General features: G+C 36.2%; 1 protein-coding gene across 5 annotated transcripts in view; it reads left to right on the forward strand.

Annotated features, from left to right (window-relative positions):
* SATB2 (SATB homeobox 2) overlaps positions 1-13,122 on the forward strand; it is a 288,389-nt gene that overhangs the window by 189,704 nt on the left and 85,563 nt on the right. For all 5 annotated transcript variants that reach the window (XM_072813436.1, XM_072813439.1, XM_072813437.1 and 2 more), the window contains one exon: positions 2,099-2,201. In XM_072813436.1, coding sequence (XP_072669537.1) covers positions 2,099-2,201 — 103 coding nt within the window. The remainder of the gene's footprint in view (positions 1-2,098; positions 2,202-13,122) is intronic.

The raw sequence follows: 13,122 nt of genomic DNA on the forward strand, positions 1-13,122 counted from the left end.
CATTTTAGTTCATCTCCCAGACCATCCTTGCAATAGGAGTTTAATTTCAGTTTCCTGTCATGGCTATGTATCCTGTGCCTCTTTAGAGGATAACATTCATACAAACAACATATAGAGATGACAAGTACATTTGCAATTATTCGTATACACCAGTATGGCTGGTGCATCTATTATTAGGCCGCTTTCATGTTAAAATTTTCATTATTATGACATTTCAGTTTGGCATTTTAAAATTTCATCTCTGTCCCTTTTCATCTGTTACATTTCAGTGACTCAGATGTCCCACATCAGAAGTGTGTTAGACATGAGGGGGGAAAAATGCAACAGACACAGTCACTGTCCTCAAGGGTTTCACAGATTAAGACAAAAAGAAAAACTCAGCCTGGAAAGGGAACTAGCCCAGCTAGCCAAAAGACTTCTTTACTCTTTTGTTAGTAACACACAAAGCAGAACCCTGCCTCAGGAAGATTAGGATTCCACTGTTCTTCTAAGGCAGGAGGTAAGGCTCTAGAAGTTCTGTGATACACTCAGGTGATACTGGCTCTTTGTGTTCCCGGGGCTGTGTTCAGATCCTCAGATTAAAAAGGTTCTTCTCACTATCTCTCCTTAGAGAACAGAATTATCATTTAGAGATCAGCACCTGGGGGAGGTTAGCCATCTACTATATAGGAAGGGCCAAAGAGGTTTCTTTGAATTGAATTAGGGTTCCCCTCCCCCACTGGCACTGCATAGTGTTGTTGTTGTTGTTGTTGTTTTTAAAGATTTTGTTTATTTATTCATGAGATAGACACAGGCAGAGGGAGAAGCAGGCTCGCCACCAGGAGCCTGATGTGGGACTCGAATCCGGGACCCTGGGATTGCGACCTGAGCCAAACCAGATGCCCACATAGTGATTTTTGAAAAAGAGGAACTCTGTGGGCTCAGTGAGGGAACTGTTTTAAATAGGAGTCTGTGTAGTACTGTTTGCTGTTTGAACCCCCTGGTAAATAACTTGCCGTTGCCTTGATTTACTGTTATCCTTTTTATCTTGACTGCTTTGGAAAAATACCATTAGTTCTAAGTTTTGAGATTTTGCATAGCTGCTCCATCCATATGTGGAGATACCTTTTTGAAGAAAGATGAGATTTCAAGGCAAGATATAAAACCTTACCAAAGTCATTTGGAATCTCGAGTTTACGTCCATTTGTTTTTAGACGGAATTTGCTGAAGTAAAAGTCTCTGTGTAAATCTGTGGCTGTATTATCACAGTCAATTCAGGTATATAAGTTAATATCTGTTACAAATGTTGGTCCAAACATGCCATATTGACTGAAAACATACCTGTAGGAAATTTCATTCAAGGTATGCAATTATAATTTAGATTTTTAGTGGTAAGTCAAGCTATGCTCTTCTCTTTCCTTTTCATCCCAATTATAAACAAATTGGCTAAAGGGTAGAGCTGAGGAAGGAGAAGGGGTGAAGAGGAAGAAAGAATCATGTACTTAAGCACCCAGAAAGTTTTAGCTTTGATTCATTTTTGGTTGAAACACAGTACAAGTGTTATGTTTAGTTTCCCCTGCTCTAAAATAGCACTGTTAATTTTTTCATTTGATGAATTTTCACACAAGTGCTAATCACACGTTTCTATAAATTATATTAATTTAACTTATTTCCCTAAATGTTGTTCTGCAGTGTGTAGCACGGATGTTCTCAGATTCTTGGCTGTGTAAGCTTGTTGCAGTTGGAAGCAGAACAGAAACATCTGAAAGGCATTATTTGAATTACCGATGCTGGAGCATCTGATCTCACCTTTTACTCTGGTTCCTAAATCACAACTGTTCTTTCCCTTTGTATTTAATCTGTATGTCCTGCCTCCTCCATCTTTGACATTACCCCAAGGTTGTTTTTTTGGAAAAAGCATTGTCATTATACAGTAGAAGTTAAAAAAAAAGAGTAAATTTAGCTAGTCATATTTGACATTTAATAGTTTAGTTTGCAGGAGGGTGACTACTTCAGATTTAAAAGACCATGAAGATCCGTATGATCTGTAATTCTTGTCCCTAAAAAGGAGTACTAGTTTATGAAAAATATAGCTATTATGTTTTTTTTTTCTTTTCAGAGTATGATTTCATCCATTGTAAATAGCACATATTATGCCAACGTGTCAGCAACCAAGTGCCAGGAGTTTGGGAGATGGTATAAGAAGTACAAGAAGATTAAAGGTAAACTGAACTTTTTGTTTTTAAAGCCTATTTTTAGTTTTTAGGTCAATGAATTGTTGGTTATTTGGAGTTTATGCTAATTTTAGGTATAAATTTTTATTTAATTATGTGTAATTTTTGCAAAGGTAAGATTCTTAATATTTCCATCAGGATATCCTAATTAGCTCACTTAAAAACTAAGATGGTGTTAGAACTAAAGTAAAATTCATAGCATAATGGGTAAAGTTTGTCATTTTCGCAAGAGATGCATGTGAAGGCCAAGACTTTGAGAAATCTTTGAAATGGTTTATTTCAGATAGGCCTGTCTATTTGAAAGGCTCAATCAATAAATCATTTCCATTAACATATTAATGGAAAATTAAAAGCAGTCATTGTAGGTTAAATCAGCACTTATAATTTAAGTACCAATTAACAAATTGGAATGACTGCTTGTTGTGGTATCAGGAAACCTTCGGTTAGAAATGGAGTTTTGATGTGTTTATTTGGTGACAGTTCCAGACCAGTATATAAATTAAAGGGACCCTGCAGTAAAAAGCAGACTTGTGTTCAAATCTCTGTCCTCCATTTGCTAGTGTGTGTTTGAACAAATTTAACTTCACCAAGATTCAGTCTCTTCATCTGAAAATTGAAACAATAAAAAAATAATAATAATAATAAAAAAGAAACAATAAAAGTATCTAAATCACTCACTGTGAGGACTAAATAAATGAATGCTGACATAAAGAAACCTCTTAATAAATAAGAGCTATAATGCTATAATAATAATTAGTAGTAACGGTAGTACTAGCAGTAATGTAAGAAATGTAGAATTGTATCTGAAAATGCAGTCTCTTGTATAATAAATGCCATGCTTATTTAGACCATCCAGCCCTTTAAATATTTTTCCTTTACAAATATGTCAGGGTTGGAAACATTCTAGTGTTCTTACCCAATTTACATGCTTTTCAAATTCAAATGATACCAGCCCCTGAAGGGATTTGGGGGAGTTTTTGGTAACATAATAGCTTGATGTTGGAGGGTCCCTTCCAGTCTATATTTTTGCATGATCATGACATCATCCATCATGCTTTATTATAGGTATTCATAGCCTTGCTGACAGTTAACTACCCCGATCTGAGGTTCAAATGACAATTTCTGGTGGGTAGGCAAAAGTAAAAGATGAATTTATTTGTTTTACTACCTGCTGGTTTCCTCCAGGGAAAGGATATTGAAATAATACATGTTGGTTGTTTAATATTTGGGAGCTCGTTTACAGTTACCTTTTGAGGAAATGAACTTTACAGGCATTGGCAGCACGTCTCTGATTACAAAAGACAGAGAGCATTTTATGCTAAATATCCAAGTTGTAAGGAAAGTCAAGATGTTGAACTACCCAGGAGAAATTAAAGCGCACTGCACATTGAATTAAGATCCATTTCTCTTCAGCATATTCTGAAATTCTCAGAAGCATTTAAATTCCAGTTTGGGCACTTGCTTTATAATATTATTAATATTAACTCTTATACAGGATAAGATGAATAACTCCTTCTCATTCTAAGACATGATTGTGTAGTTCAGAAGGGTTTCTTTTCTCTAAGTGTTGTCACCAAGTTTTTCTTTTAAAATAAAATTGTTGAAGTGTTTGAACATATCCTCTTTGGCTAAAAATCAAAAGAATCATGCAGCTTCAAGGTCATTTGTTAGATCCCATTTACTTGCTGTTAGAAGAGAAAAGGAAGAAAGAGTCCTCTTTTAATAGGCTAGAGTATAATTCCAGATTCAGAAACTCTCCACTGTAGTGTTTTCAGAATTGCCACTACAGACTGTGTGTGTGTGTGAGTGCGTGTGTCTGCTCACACACATGCGCACACACACCAACACTTATATCTCCTCCTTTTTTTCTTAGATTCAATTCTTTAAGCTCTATTTTTTTTTTCAAGATAGTAAATGCACAGTTAAATCTTAAGTGTCATAAAAGCAGACTGAGACCTTGATTTCAATCAGGAGGGTCAAGGATCCACACCTGAAGAGGCTGCCAGACACTGTGTACACATGCTATTCAAAGAGATGGAGCTAGTCATTGCTGTTGAACAGTGTGTGTGTGCATGTGTGTGTGTCAGTAGGAGGAGAAAAGGGAAGGTTAAGGTATGTGTGAAGTAAACACAAGCTGCCGTAAAACAGTTCAAGTGGTGTTGATTCATCAACCAAGGGAGTGGGAGGAAAAACAAAGAATTCGTGGCAGGTATAATGGTGTACAGAAAATAAACACTCAGAGAAGTATATTTTATTAACTTTCGACCCTCAGAGAAAAGGAAGTGTCGGACCTGATATACAGGCACATTTCATCTGATAGAAGCTTTGTGCTATGAATAGATGTCACTGTGGGAGTTCCTATCTAGTAGAATCCACTTCTCACGGGAAAGGAATGATTGTGTTTGTAAAATTTCTGTTTGTGTCCATCCATTTTCAAAATGAGAAAAAGAAGTAATGAGTCTGAAATCTGGAAATTAGTAGATAGCAAAATCAGAATTCTACCTTAGGGCTCTTCCTGAGAACCTGGAAGTCAGAGTTCTGTGTCCTTCCTTGCCCCCCTACCCACTCCTTTCCACCCCCAAATTACCAATTTACATGTATCCTGGCTGATATAATGTATAAAAGAAAATCTCATGCTAACTTACTAATGTCCCAAACTAAATGCAGCTACATTGTTAAATATGTTTCCTATTATCTGCTAATGTCTGTTTTAATAAAACAGTGGGAACTAAATGGTTGCTTCTTAATCAAAACCATGATTTCCTAACATAAGCTATGTGATTCTGTTACAAATTGCCACATATAGATCTCCTAGGTCAAAATTTTTTTCTCTTCTCATAGAAATAAATAAACAGTAAAATAATTATATACTCTGAAAGATCAAAGTAAATATGGCTAAAACCTGGCAAAAATAAAAGTCTACTGAGAGGATTAAAAAAAAAGGGTCAGATTGCAAATTCTATAGTTAATGCTTAAATAAATATGAGAAAAATGAACAATCAATAATTTGATATCATTAAAAACAGATGTAAAAACTATATACAAATGGAATTGTCTGAATTTTGAAGTAAACATTTTAATGTGCATTTTTTGAATTTGTTGTTATTATAGCTAAACTATTTACACTTATTCTATAAAATGTCCTAAGTTAGTTTGGCTTAGCATGTTAACTTTATTTTCCCCAGTGATCACAGCAAAGTACATTCTGTTTACCTTCTTTCTTTAATTTCAAAGACCATCATGGTTGACATAGACATATTTGAGTTAACATTAGTGTTAAGTTAGGATGAATGGGGAGAGACTTCGCATACTCTGGTTTTAGGGTCCAGAACTATGAACCTGCTTCCCAGGAATTTTTGATATTGAATAAAATGGACTGGGTAGGGTAGTAGGTTGGTTTAGACAGCATTTTTTATTGCTGTGCATCTTGTACTGTAATTGCTTCTGGCCTAGACTTTGCAGTGTAGAGCTTGTAAGCTCCCAAGTATAAGAAAAAAAAATGTACATACTGTATAAAAGCAGGAAAAATAAAAGATCAATATTAACAGTTGTTTAATGTGTAGGAGTTTTATTGTTGGACACAAGAATAATCCACAGGGACCTGGAAATGTTCATGCTGTTACAAAATTATTTTCAAGAATTCTTAGGATTATGTGAAATTTACCCCATCAATTTTTCTTTCATAAGTTCTACACATTTTAATGAAACACTTATTTTTTTTAAGCCTAACCCTTTTCTATTAACTGTCTAGATGAAAACTTGCCTCATCATTTTTATGAAACTAAGTGGCAATTATATATACAGTACCATCAGAAATTATACTCTGTGGCAATCTACTTTTGCAGGGGATCTTATAGGAATTAAAAAGTACCTTCACAATGAAGGACTCATATATTTTAAATGCTTCCTAATTAAAAATTAATAAAGTTAAAATAATATTATATCTAATGTGTTTTTCATCTGATACCAAAGCAAAATGAGGTGTCATCTTTGGTCAGGCCAATCTCAACTATTTAATATGTCACAAGGATGAAGGGGTCATTGAAAGTTCACACAAATATAGTGGATATTGTAAAATTATTTGTGTCATAAAATAATACCAGTAGAATGAATGGACCTAACCAAACCCCATATTTTGGCCAGAAAGCAAAATTATCCTCATCACTTTTCTTTTCTCAATCATTGCTCAAGAACCCCCTGATTGTTAGTTGTCTTAATTTTATTTATTTGAACTTATTTTGCAAAATATTAAAAGGCTGGGAGAAATGAGGATTTTAAAAACCAGTGTTACTTTTCCAAGCCTGGTTTATTCTAGTAATCAGTATTTTATCTGACCCTGTCTGATCTAGTCTTGCAAGATCAAACGTCCAGGCCAGCAAGCAGACAGTAAACAAAGCCCGTGAAGGGTTTCAGTAAACACAAAGATTAGATGTTGAATGAAAATTAAACTCCTTGAACTAGTCGTCTGTACTAAAGTGGTTAAGTGGGTTGTGATTAAAAGAAATAAGTAATTATGATCATTATAGCTGAAATGATATAATGTTACCACATTTAAAGCACCTCTTGTACCCAAAAATGATTGTGTCATTTACAAAGTGGTGCCTCAGAGTTGAATAGAGAAATCAGTGTCCCCTGACCTGGTTCCATAAGGCAGCCCCTGCTTAGCCATGGTGGTATCGGTGGTCAGGACAATGCCTTTAATCAACTGCCGGTACTTCTCCTTCTGCTGTTGTTTAGCTCTGATGAGGTAAAAGCAACTTTTGTCTACCTAATTTTTCTGGGTCATGAAAGAAATTTGCTTTCAGCTTGGGATCTAAATGAAGGTGTTCGGCAAGGAAATTTGTCCCTCTGCCTGTACTGTACCAACATCAACTCCTTGGCTTTTATGTAAGTCCTTGAACTTATATGAATTTTCTATAAATATTCATGGAAATCAAAACATCGCTTCCATAACCAAGCACTTTCCATCTTACTGGATGAACAGCCTTGTGCTTTTTTACTGTGACAGTCACTGATGTGCATTCATCAATCACTTTAGCTTGTTTGGCCCTCTGATTAGAAGCTTGTTGAAAGTGTCAGCAAGTGGAAGAATGGTGTGCGGAAAATTTCACGGACCCTAAACTCAGGGGTGGGCCAGTTCCTTACTTGGATCTTGAGAAGCTTATTCTGGCTATAACAAAAGCTGCTTCTTTGGCCTGAACTTTGTTTGTTCATAAATGTGAATAAATGTTAAAACATAAGACAATCATTTGTCAACAATATGGTTTGTAGATTAAAAGAAACAAACTTGCTATCTGCTTATATTTATGCTTTTTATAATGCCATTTTAAACATATGTTTTAAAAGGATGCAAAGGGAAAAATGATGTTTTTCTCTTACTCATCTATCCATCCATTCATCTATCATATATAAATACTATTTGAAAGAAGTTTAAGACACAGTTCTTGGTTTCAAAAAGCCGGCATCTATAAAGTTTGAGCATCAACTTTATATACCTGTCAGGATTCTAAGTGGGGAACATTACATAGTCCCTCCTTGCAAGACACACAGTTACAGAACTAATTTTAGCTAAATAAATGCTTAGTGAGTGCTTCTACTACAGGCCATTTTTAGTGCTAAAAGCAGTGAGAAATAACCAGAAACACATAAGATGTGATTCCTACTTCTTGTTGGGTTGCTGTCAACCTAACAGGGGAGGCAGCCCTCTATCTGGCAAATATATGGCAGTGGTATAAACTTATGCCATGGTAGCACAGAGAATGGGCCATAAGTTTTACCTGATAAGTCTTAGGTTGGAGAGGAAGGTAATTTAAAAAATAGCCCTTTTAGTTATACCTGAAGGACAGTAGAGTTTTGCAAGGAGAGAAAAAGAAGGAAGAGCACTTCAGGCAACTGCAAGTTCATAGGTATATGAACATAGGTATAGATGCAGAGGTGCAAAAGAGCAAGAATATTTAGAAAATTATGGGTGGTAGTCTGGTATGTCTAGAATGACTGGACATTTATCACGACACTATCATGTAAGAGATGCCCAGAATGGCTAACGTTTTGACTGGTGAAAAGGAAAAGATAGAGCATGGGTAGGTGCAGGGTTGATGATAGCATCAAACAAATTGCCAGATAGCATCTGGCAAACGAGCAGAGATTTTTGGGGGGATCTAGCTGTGGGTAATGTTTGTATTATAATAATGAACAATAAGGTTACCTTGGGGAACTCCAAAAGTTCAGTTGAGATGTATTGAGAATCAGTGAAAGGTTTTCAGTAGGGAGTGATATGATGAAAATGGTGGTTTAAAAAAGAAATTTCACTAGAAGTCCTCTAAAACTACATGTGGGGGAGAGTGTGTATGGCAGGACGAGAGGCAGGTGGCAGCGATAAGGGATGTGCACCTGGGAGGAAATAGACAAAGTGGAATGTATTGCAGTCATCTATGCAAGTAAAGATAGGGAAGTGAGGCCTTGGCTTTTGGTGGCAGCAGGGAAAAAGAGAGAAGTGACCAACGCAATATGTGTGTGGGAAAGAGAAAAAGAAATCAAAGTAGAATCCAGGGTTTTGAGCTTACATGGCTCTTTATGGTTTTGACAGAAGTGGGACAATATAAATTGATCTATTGCTTACACTTCATTGGGAGTTGGTGACCTAGGTAGAGATACCCATTGGGCCATTCGAGATAGAGAATCAGCTGACCCATGGACAGGACTAGAGGATACATTTGGGAGCCACTGTTTTTGGCATGATAGTTCAAAATGCCACCAAAAGAGCATTCTCTATAATAGAGGATAAGAACAGGGTGGGATTGAAAGCTTTGAGAGAAAAAGGCCCATGAGTTAAGAATGTGATGAGGGAGAAAGTGAAATTTCATGGAAGCCAAGGCAAGGTAGCAATTTTACTAGCAGAGAAATATTATCAAGGGTGCCAGGGAGGGGAGAAGGAGAAGAGGTATTTGGAGGTTCTTAGCTTTGCCAAAAGGGGACCATAATGACAGTGGAGGGAGCTGTTTCTTTGTAGTGTGACAACAGAGGGAACGTATGTGCATCTAAGGACGGGAAGGGGGCATGGAACTGAGGCTACCAGGTACTGGCTTAGTAAGGAGAGAATATCAACGCAGTTAACTGCAGCATTAGGAATGAGTTTATTTTATTTTATTTTTTTAATTAGGAATGAGTTTAACACCACTCCCCACCCCATCTCCCGTACTCAGGAGAAAGAGAATGGAGCCAGTGGAGGCAAGGGTTCTGGAGAGGAAGAAGGGTGATGAGCAAGAGTTCACAAATTAGGAAAGGATGGGGTCTAAGGCACAGATGATGCTTTGCCTTTGAAGGAAAAAGAAATAGGCATGTCTTCTTTAGAACCTGGAGGAAAGGAAAGGAGATGGACAAGGAGATGGGTTTTGGAGATGGCGGAAGGGGTAAACAATTGAGGTATCTTATACCAGAGGGGACTATTGTGATTATCTAGCAGTAAAAGAGAGAATGGCTGGGATGGGGAATGGGGATTGGTGAGGAGAAAGCCTGAAATAGGTTATGGACTGACCGTATTTGGGCAACAGTGGGAGCATAGGGAGCCGAAGGATGTGACATAGTTAGGGGTTTCCAGTGGTTCTGGTCTCTTTAATTCTTACCGTTTTCTTACATGTACGTTAGAGTTCTCAGAGTTTCAGATTTCCATTTGTCCTGCCCAGAAACAAAATAAGAAACTCAAAAACAAAGAGATCTGGTGGTGCCTGATGAAGAATCTACAGAGCTGTAAAATGAATTTTTTTGTATGTAGATCAGGAATTGTGCAGCTTATTAAAAATCTGATATGATTATGGTGACACCTTATTTTGTGAAAAATCGATGGATTCGAATCAGAGAATTCTCTTGCTTTCTTGATCAATTAAATAAAAATTTATTTGGCTGTTGGGTTTTTTGTTTGTTTTTGATGATTACACAGTTAAAAGCTGAAAAGCAGTTAAATTCACAAGCTGATCAAAGCTAAGTACAAGTGCCATGCTAGGATTAACATGATAATTGCCTTGCTAGACATTGTTGAACTAGCCATTCACCTGACTGATGATAGGACTTCATTCATTTCACCTTTTGCTGAATTTGAGATTATCTGATTTAGGAATCCTGAACTCCCAAGAGATGAATCTAGACCCATATAGAATGTAAGTCAGGCGATGAGTTCTAACATTGGGCCTTTTAAGCTGTCACCTATAAGTTCCATGTTCTGTAGTAACTTTGACTTATTTATTTATTTTTATTTTTTCATGAGAGACACACAGAGAGAGGCAGAGACAGGCTGCAGGAGAAGCAGGCTCCCTGTGGGGAGCCCAATGCGGAACTTGATCCCAGGACCCTGGGATCACACCCTGAGCCGAAAGCAGACACTCAACCACTGAGATACCCAGGCGTCCCAACTTTTTTTTTTTTTTTTTTAAGATTTATTTATTTATTTGAGAGTGAGAGAGCATGGGAAGGGGGTGCAGAGGGAGAGGGACAGTCTCAAGCAGACTGCCCACTGAGTGTAGGGCCCACATGGGGCTCCATTCCACGACCCTGAGATCATGACCTGAGCTGGAACCAACAGCTGGACATTTCACCAGCTCAGCCTCCTTGGCACCCCTTACTTACTTTTGAATAATCCCCCTACTAGACTGAAAGTTTTTTAAAAGAACATCTCAGGGGCACATCCATTTTGTCCCCTATTCAGACCTCTATGAATTTGGAACATTGCAGGTAGTTATTTTAGTAAATAGTAATAGAACTGAATTGAGTTGATGAACTCATTTGAACATATGCATTTTAAGCACTTTTATTTTTGCACATGTGATATTGTGACTAATCTTATTTGCTATCATGTCTCAATTGAGAGAAAAAAGACAATCTTTGTCTGTTTAATTCATATTACAAATGTCCTTAGCAAATTAGTAAGGGTTATAATCATTCTTTTTTTTCTACTAATTAGTTATTGAGCTAAAGATTTAGCAATAGTCAATTCCACTGAAAGAGACAGTAACACCTTTGTTAAGTAAAAATTAGGCAACATATATGTAGCCTACAAAAAGCATCCCTTTGAGGTTTTTCCAGCTAGTTTATTGAATATTTTCCTTAAAATAATGGCCTGAAACATTGAAGTCCTATAAAACCAGAGAGAATGGGCAATGGAAAAGAAAGAATTGTGGGTTTATTGTTTCTTTGATTAACTTTTCTTTAATAGGTTGAATTAAAGAATTAATACACATAGAATCCTACCTGGCAAAGTTAGAATGCTCCTAAATAATAATGTTAAGTTTCTGAAATGCTATTTTTTTTTCTATTTTGCTGAACTCACCTCTGAAATTATAGTTTCAGATTAAAGCATGAAAAATAAAAGATAAAGTAAGGAATACAAGTAAAGATATTATTAGATATAATTTGCTTTAGCCTATACCTAAAGTTACAGGAATACTTGAAATGGTCAATGTTATCAAACTACGATAAAGTGTTGTTTGAAACCAAAAGGGACAGTAGTGTTCAGATGGGGAGAGTTGAGATTATATTAAGGGTAGAGGTGGATAACACTCACTTTTTCCATGGAACATAATAGGTCCTATGAGCTTTTTTTGTGAAAGCACAGAGGTATCCAGCTTCAAGTGCTATATGGTAGATATATATGTTTTTGTGGATCTTATATGATGGAAAAAGGAAGTTGATAATAAGGGGAAAATACACCTAAGAAAACCAGTCATATGGTATTATCACAGTGCCGGCTGGTACACTTCGCTTATGGGGCTGGAAGCATTTTCCTTCCAAGCCTTGTTTTATTAGGAGTTAACAAGTTGGCTCTGAATATCTTGCTCTAGGCAGAGACTTTGCAAGCAAGTTCTCAACCCAGAGACAGATTCTCTTTAACAAATTTAGAGAAAAACAAATCTTTAACTTTCGTAGTCCTAAAAGACTTAGCTTTTTGTTTTTTTTTTTTCCCTTTTGCCCTTCAGCCCTTTCAGACTCCTAATATTTTTCTTTAATTATATTTAGTGAGCTCTTCTGGTAAGAGTTGTTTTTTTTTTTTTTTTTAATGGTGTGGGATTTATATTTGATATATATGTAATATTAGCTTTAGCTCTTAAATCATGTCTGTCTGTGTTAACAGAAAATGGATTTTATATAACAAATTGACTTTGTACCTTAATTATTGACTAGGACAGAATAAATCAGAAATATTTTCAGTGATTGGGCATATTAAGTGTTAGCATATGCGATGCTGTTATGATTTGTCAGTGAGGTTAGTGTTACCTTTTTAAAAGAATTTAACTCAGGGAAATGCTGTGGGTGGACAGTATGTTGTTTAGTAATAATATGTAACCTAGTTCAGAGAGAAGAGTTAAAGTAAATATCAGGTTGAACCATATGAAATTGTCATTTTTGTAGATTAAAGTTATGTAACCCTAATTTCATATAGTTTAATCATATAGGAATTTATGCTTATTACCTTATGATGTGACTGTACATACCCCTTTTTGTTTCCTATTGTTTACATGTTTCAAAGAAACACTTCATATTTATAGAATTTGTGGAGTACCTGCCAGAGTTCTCCATTGTGTGATTCATGTCTTTAATCAGTCAGGTGGGAGTCTATGCTGATGACACTCATTTTGGGACATCGCTTTTTGGGTGCAAGAAAAGTAGAAGAATGGGGGCGATTCATGAAAATAAACGTAATGAGTGTGAATTTGTCTTATACATGACTATAATAAATTGCTAATAATCAACAGAATTGGGATGAAAGGAACTATGTTTTATCATCAAATAGAAATGCATTTTATTTTGTTTTATTTTAAGATTTATTTATTTATTCATGAGAGACATAGAAAGAGGCAGAGACAAAAATAGAGGGGGAAGGGAGAAGCAGGATCCCCACGGGGAGTGTGATGCAGATCTT

Source organism: Canis lupus, chromosome 36 (assembly GCF_048164855.1).
Source record: "Canis lupus baileyi chromosome 36, mCanLup2.hap1, whole genome shotgun sequence".
Taxonomy (NCBI): Eukaryota; Metazoa; Chordata; class Mammalia; order Carnivora; family Canidae; genus Canis; species Canis lupus.